The sequence below is a fragment of the Gasterosteus aculeatus genome, chromosome 16 (genome assembly GCF_964276395.1).
Source record: "Gasterosteus aculeatus chromosome 16, fGasAcu3.hap1.1, whole genome shotgun sequence".
In the NCBI taxonomy this organism is placed as follows: Eukaryota; Metazoa; Chordata; class Actinopteri; order Perciformes; family Gasterosteidae; genus Gasterosteus; species Gasterosteus aculeatus.
Genome location: NC_135704.1, coordinates 16,819,657 through 16,826,903, shown reverse-complemented (window position 1 = coordinate 16,826,903; position 7,247 = coordinate 16,819,657). Strand labels below are relative to the sequence as shown.

At 51.3% G+C, this 7,247-nt stretch overlaps 1 protein-coding gene across 34 annotated transcripts in view; it reads left to right on the top strand.

Annotated features, from left to right (window-relative positions):
- The first annotated feature begins 1,033 nt into the window (after positions 1-1,033).
- Positions 1,034-7,247, top strand: part of caska (calcium/calmodulin-dependent serine protein kinase a) — a 76,497-nt gene continuing 70,283 nt past the window's right edge. For 21 of the 34 annotated variants that reach the window (XM_040201476.2, XM_078090459.1, XM_040201470.2 and 18 more), the window contains exon 1: positions 2,638-2,735. In XM_040201476.2, coding sequence (XP_040057410.2) covers positions 2,653-2,735 — 83 coding nt within the window. In that variant the 5' untranslated portion in view covers positions 2,638-2,652. Of the gene's footprint in view, positions 2,058-2,637; positions 2,736-7,247 lie in introns of those variants that run through there. The other 13 variants (XM_040201478.2, XM_040201475.2, XM_040201467.2 and 10 more) reach the window with 1 other exon arrangement.

The following is a 7,247-nucleotide window of genomic DNA, read 5'->3' as shown; positions in this document are numbered from 1 at the left end:
CTGTAGCACATCAGTGTGTTTGTGTACACACACACACGCACACACGCACGCTTCTGGGCCCCCCGGCTGAGTCTAGAAGGGTGTGTTGGATGGAGATAAGATTTTCTCTGATGTCCTGATTTCTTTCTTATTCCTAAGTGAAAGTGCCCCCCGCTTGTCCCCCGCACAGCGTCTCCTCACACGCACACAACCCGACATGATCAGCAGGGCACACATTTCGTATTTCAAATGGCCTTAATAGAAGATTTTCTTGTGCTGCACTAGCAGGGGGAAATACACCTACAGTCGCTGCATTGGGGCTTATTTAATTACTACACCAGCCTTTTTTGTTGAAAAACTATAAATAAAAAGGAACAAGCTCATCAACTTGGGCTGCTGCTTAATTATTCTCCCAGCTTTAATTAGGCAATCAGCTGGCAATGCATTTATCCCACCGGGGCCCATTAAAAATGAATAGATAAACACCTGTCTGTATTTGTTGTACTTGCATGTCACTGTGTTGTGCGGTTTGTCTGCGTAGGAATGTTAAACGGTGGGAATGTCGACCCTGCAGACAACCATGAATACAGTACACAAAGAGGTTTTATGATGTCAATAAATCTGGGTGACCCATGTGGTTCATCTCTGCGGCGGGCCCCGGGCAACATTAGCTGACGTATTGCGTGATCTTAACTTTGGGGTTGTACAGACCAGAATACAATTTGAGCCCTTGGTGACATCTCCAAATATCAGCACCAAGAGATATGCAGAATCCAAAATCCTGTTACTCCCTCTTTTAAATTGTTACTTTAAAAATGAGCCAGCTGATTTATTCATTATCAAAAAGGTTTGCTGATTACATTTGTTTTGATCAACTATTTGGAAAGTTGACTTCACCACTATGCTTTTTTAAAAGCTAAAGCTTATTCATTCATGCCAGCTTCCGGGTGGGAAACTATCCATTGAAAAAAAGTCCCGAGGAAACTGCAGTTTTAGAAAAGCCTTCAGAGCGCCGCTCCGCCGCCATATTGGCTCAAAGCACATAGGCCTCGAAGGGGCATCCTGGTCATCCCCTTGGCGCCAAAATGGAGGACGGCTGAACAGTTTCCCAATCCCAGCCCACCCCGCCCCCTCCCTTGTGTGGGAGGAGCTCTACACTCCGCGGAACGTTCAAGCACGCAGCAGCGGAGGGGAAAAAAGAAAGAGAAAAAAACACAAACCAACGGCTGGAAAGTGTTCGCCGGGCCGGAGCGACGCAGCGAGGAGACCGAGGGTGGAGACGGAAGGTGGAGACGCCGAGTGGAGCAGCTAATGTACGTTGGACGACTCGAACGCGCCTTGCAGTTATATATATATATATATATATACACACGACAGGAGGACCGTGTGTGTGTGTGTGCCTGTGCGCGCGTTCCCGAAAGAGTCACCCGTGGCTGCCCGGGAAGTCAGGAGCACGGCGACCCACCTGGATCCGGTGCTGTAACCCGAGCCTGATGCACACCGTCGAACCGGGTCGGTCCGGGCGTTTTCCCTCCCCCGTGTAAGTACAACATCGAACGCACCGGAGCCGTTAACGGGAGCGCACCGGCCGCCGGAGCGATGTTTGTTTGACAACCGCCGTGTGGTTTTGCTCCTTTGAGACGGGAGGACGTTACCGGGAAGCCGCGGGGGAAAGGCGGGGCCGGACCGGCGGACTCCCAGACTGGATTACTGACACCCCCTCCTCCCTCCCTCCCTCCCCCTTTGCCGAATCACCCACAGCGACGCAGCATATATTTCTGGGGGGTGAGGGGGCCCCGGGGGGGTCGAAGGAGGAGGCAACAACTGGAATTTTAGAAAAGCCTTTTTTTTTCTTTGGGAACTCTTTACCGAGCTCACTGCGAGCGGCGTTTTCTGTCAGTCGTTTTCGCCAAACGGTCAGTTGATTTTTCTCACCCCCCCCCCCCTCCCTCCAGGAGCGCCTTCGGTTTTAGGACGCATATTTTGGGGATATTTCCCCCCCCCAGCCGGGGTCGGACCATGGCGGACGACGACATCCTGTTTGAAGATGTGTACGAGCTCTGCGAGGTCATTGGAAAGTAAGTGCTGGTTTTATTCCACTGGTGTATTTTTATTTTGTTGGCTCCTCGTAACACCCCGAGGGGGTTTGGACACGCGCGGGGGATTCACGCTCAAACGCACACGTGCGCGCTCAAACAAAAAAAATAATTAATTAATGGTCATCCAGAATCGATAGTGACCGTGACGCCACATGACCCCGCCCCCTTGCAACACTAATATATATATATATATATATATATATATATATATATATATAAATTTTCCTTCTGGTCGCCGCGGATGTGATCACAGTGGTTGCATTCCCGGTTGTATTGGTTCGCTCTTCCCCCCCGAACCCGCACGGGGCTTGTTGCTCTGCTTCGCTCAGACATCCGGGACCCGGCGGGGTACCTTGTGTGCTTGGACCCGGTGGCAGTTGAGAGGCCAGGGCACCAGACCACCGTGAGTCATGCACGCCGCACATCTGGTCACGGTTAGTGACTGGTGCTCTCACTCCGGGAGGAGGGGGGGGTGCTGTTGCAGGGGTTCGTGCTCCATGTAATTATATTGCAGCCAGGTAGAATGTTGTGACAGCCTTTATTGTGTGAAAGTGAAATCTTCCCATGATGACTAATGAAGAAGGGAGAAAAAGAAAAGCGGTTGAACTACGGCGGCAGCGGCATGTGTCCGTACACCTCGTGTTTCTGCAGAGCCAGGTGAGTGAAGCCCCCTCCACAAAGACCTGTTGGAAGGGGACCCGTTTCTGTTTGGGCCGACGCATGAGCGAGTGACCCCGTCCTCTCCAAACTGCTCTTCACTGGGCGTCCCAGGCGGCGGCTCCAGAGGAAGCAGGACGCAGCCAGTCAGTCAGCCATAGCGGGCGGACTGGTTCTGGGGTGTCACGGAGCTGGTTGACTGTTGACTGGGTGACGAGACCTGCTCTGTGCACTACGTGTTTAAACAAGTTAATAAAGAAAAAAAAAACAGGGTGTGCTCTTTTTTTCCTCTCTTTTGCCACACGGTCAAAGGCTGTTTTTTTTTTTTTCTTCTTCTCTTGAACGCACCCACTAGCCGCGCGCCTTCACGTTTAGTACAAACGTACTATGGTCGGCGTGGGTTTGGCGAAGGTTGTTGTGGGCCAGAAGGAGCACTTTGAGAGCCAAGTGCTCTTTTGGAGTCAGCGTGCCACTAACGCTGGTTTTCTGAATCACAGCGTTACTCATCGGACGGACCGTCTGCGATTTACACACTCGGCAGAAGAAGAGAGCGGCCTTTTATCAGCCGACCTGCTGCTCCTCAGCTTCCCGTTTAAGACTCCACCGAAAAACACTGGCAGTGGGTTTGTGATGCAGAAAGAGGCCGGATTAACCAGAGGGAAAGCACACCCGAAGAACAACTGCACGGGCCTGGAGAGACGTACTCAAAAACCCAGCGGCGCGCACGGCCACATGTGTGTGCGTGTTCTGCATCATGGGCCCGTGTGTTTGCGAATGCAGACCAATGGAGGGATCGTTGGGATCCCTGCTCGGTCCGTGTCCCCAGGATTTAGGCCCCAAGGAGAACAGGATCCACCCTTCGTGTCCATATTTGTGCGCACTCATCGGCCGACTGTGCACGGAGACTCGTCGCGCCCCCCCAACCGCCTTGTGTACTTCTGTCAGATTGATCCTGCCCGTTGCGCTGCCGCGTCCCCGAGGCGCACAACACAAGAGGACGGGGCTGAGGGTGGGAGGAAGTGAATAGAAACGTTAGGACAAAGGAGACGGGAATGAGGAGAGTAAATGTGGGCTTGAGGATGCCTGAGGGAACGAGGGAGGTCAAAGGATGCAGTAGGAGGAAGCATTAGAAGCATTAGTTTGACTCGCACATTAAGAGACACCCCGTGCCCTCGGGCCACGTTCTCTTCTAGTTCTTCCACGGAAAGAAGCCCCAAGTTGTGCACGTGTTTCTCACGGCAGGGCACGTAATGCATTGCTGTGCACGAGGACATGGACAGCGAGGGAGATGTTGTTGTTCTCCTCTTTTGTTTATTCCTTGCAGCTGTAAACTGCGCTGCAGTTAATACTTGTGGACAACGGCAAATGCTGATTTCAGTGGACAGCAATCCCAGGTTTGGTTAAACAACATCACAATGCAGTCTACACAATAACGCACACAAAGTGCTGCAGTTATTCACTCATTCCAACAATGCTCCTACTAAGCCGTGCACTTCTCTGGTGGAAGGAGAATATTCCACCAGTATTCCCGTTCACATGCAGCCCTGCATGCGACGCCTCGCGCTTTCCTTCCTTCGCCCACTTTTTGCTCGAAAGGGTCGGCTTTGTGATACTTGTGCACATCAAGAAAGATGTTCCAAATCCAAGTTCGTAATGAGCTTTAAAAGTAGCCCAGCTTCTGCATCTGCAGTCACCGCACGTGGCGTTTACCCAGCGACCCGCCGGCTCTCAGCTCCTCAACAAGTGGGACCAATGGCCTAGCTGTTGTTGATGGAAAAAAAAAATGAGTGGAACACTGACCTACATCAGGACACGCTGCTGCACTGCTTCCCGGCCCCCCCCGGACAGGAGTTGGCCGTGGGCCGTAGGTTGTTTACGGTGATGTGCGAGGCTAGCGTGATGCTCAGCCGTGGGCCGTGGGCTAAACTCTGCTTTGTTTGCATTGTCATTCTCAAGTGTGTTTTTAAAAGGCGGCCTACTCCGCACGGCACCTAATGGCAGCTGTGTTCAATGCAGAGACTCTTCTCCCGGGGGAGGAGGGGGGGGGAATAAATAAAAATACATTGAGGTCAGTTTGAGTCTACCAAGAGGCGGTATTCAGGGGTCAGATGTCCGTGTGGCGGGGGCGGCCTGGACGGGCCTTCGCTCACGCGTTCTCTTCAGTGCCATCGGAATAAATAAAAAAATAAATGCTCTCGGAGGTAGCCAAACAAAAAGTGCGTTTTTTTTTTTTTAAATTTAAAGTCCACGTGGCCGGGACTGGATCCCGTGGCCTGGAGGGAGTCGAGCGCGTCCCCGGGGGCCCTTTCGCCCGCTCTGTGTTTGTGTGTGTGTGTGTGTGTGTGTGTGTATAATTATGTGCAGGCGACTTGTGTGAGCTTCGCCTCTCTGTCGGGGCTTTGGAGGGCGAGAATCCGCTGAAAGGCTGTTTCCTGCATGCACAATTACACAAAGATGATACAGCAGAGAGATCCTGCACTCGGCCGCTAAAAAATTTAATCCATCCTCATAAGGCTTGAAGAACCCCCCCGCCCTCCTCCCTCAACAGCTCTCCATGAGCGGCGGACAAGCTGTAGGAAAAAAAGCGAGCTCTGACAATAGATACCTGCTGATGTCTGTGAATTGATTTCTACAGTGACACGTAGTGCTTAAATCCGTACTGACAGATGGCCACGAAGGCAAGCGAGAACTGGGAAAGAGACTGGGATCGTTCCTTTCACGTGCAAAGCAACATTGGGCTTAATTCATACGCCGCTTTTAAACCAAAATATGAAAGATATACATAAGGGACCGGGACTGTTATCGATTTGAACAAAGGTCTCGTCACACTTCGGGTTGATATGGCGACCGTGTGATATTATGTAATTACGTCAACGCTGCAGAACGACGCGCATCTTGGCCTCAAGCTGCGCAACTGTCTGCAGCCTCTCCGCCAAACACACAATCCCTAAGATCTCTGTAGAGACTGCGAGCCGCTGGTTCATTTTAAACCATGGACGTGTTTTCTTCACCTCCTAAGGTGGTTGTGTGTGTGTGTGTGTGCGTTTGCTTGGCAGAGTTGCAGGAAGAGCAGCGTAATCAGAGCGGTTTCTTGCTTTCTGCATTTCCACTCGGTGTTGGCGTATGAAAAAAAAGAAGCATAAGCAGCGCTTGACCTTTTTTTCGCTAATGGAGGAATCCGTCGCGTTCTCCGGGTGATGCGGAGGACGAGGGGCCCGTTGGACGTAACCTGTCTCCTGTTGACTGAGCATGCTGGGTATTTCAGCCGTCTGCTGCAGCAGCAGCCTCTTCAAGGACGCCGACCCTCAGCGCCTCGTCACCCAGTAACGCTGCTTTGCCTTTTGATACGGCTGCAATCTGCCGGAGCTGTTCAGCGTCTGCCTGATAAGCGCCGCTGGATCGCCAGTACGGAACATTTTCTTCATCGGGATACTGAATTTGCTGCCCGCGGTTCATTAATTTGCTCGGCTGCAGGGAGCTTGAGAAAGGAAGACGCTGTCAGAGTTCATGATCTCTGAAGGCTTCGGACTGCAGTCAGTATTTATTGAGTTATGTGGTTATTTACTGTCAGAGTCTTGACTCTGTGAAAATGTCAACCTCCTGAGTTATGCCATTTAAACAGCCAAAACGGGAGAATTTCAAAATGGTTGTAATAAAAAGACGAGTAATTTGATTTTCGGCGTTGACATAGTTACATGTTCTGATGATCGATCAAACGGGAGCAGGAGGCGTTACAGCAACACTATGGAGAGGACCAGGGATGTTTGTACCGAGCGGCCAGACGGTTCCCCGATTTCCCACCTAATGTGTGTGTAACTGTAGGTCACATATATAAAGGTGACGGAGATCTCTGAAGTCCTCTGCAGCATCCACTCAACCCCTTCAGTAGCCAAAATGTTTAAATGCTAGTTGTCCTGGCTTCTATGAATAAATATGATAACATTACCCTCAGTAATTTTGCTGTAATTCTTTATTCTATTTTTTTTTACGTGCCTTTGTCTTTACTGGACTAAGTACCAAACGTTACTGCTCTCCACTGACATTTTGGGGCTATTTCTGACTCCTGTGTCTCTGTTCCAGTTTATTTTCCGTGTCCTGCCTTCGTTCAATTCAGGCCCTTTTAATCTAAACCAATTTCCATGCTGCATGCCAAAGCATACAGCGTCACCTGGGTAACAGCTGGGGCCTTGGAGAAAACAACACCCGCCATGCGACACAGCGGGAAAAGACACTTTGTGTGTGTGTGTGTGTGTGTCTTTCATGGCAGTATAATTCTAGAGGACCCTCCTGTCGACCCACACGCAGCAGCTCCAGAAGTGACTCAATACGCCTGTAAGAGAAAGGATCGACTTGCGCTCCCTTCGACAGGCAGACCTGTTGGTCCAGGAGGAGCGGACCGGAGGGAGGTGCTGTCCCGGTGGTCACTGCGCTACGCCTTCCTCGGCCCGTTTCAGCTCGCAGCTCACCAGCAGCTGAATGAATCGGCTCGCGTTAAGGTCACCGCCGTGGTGA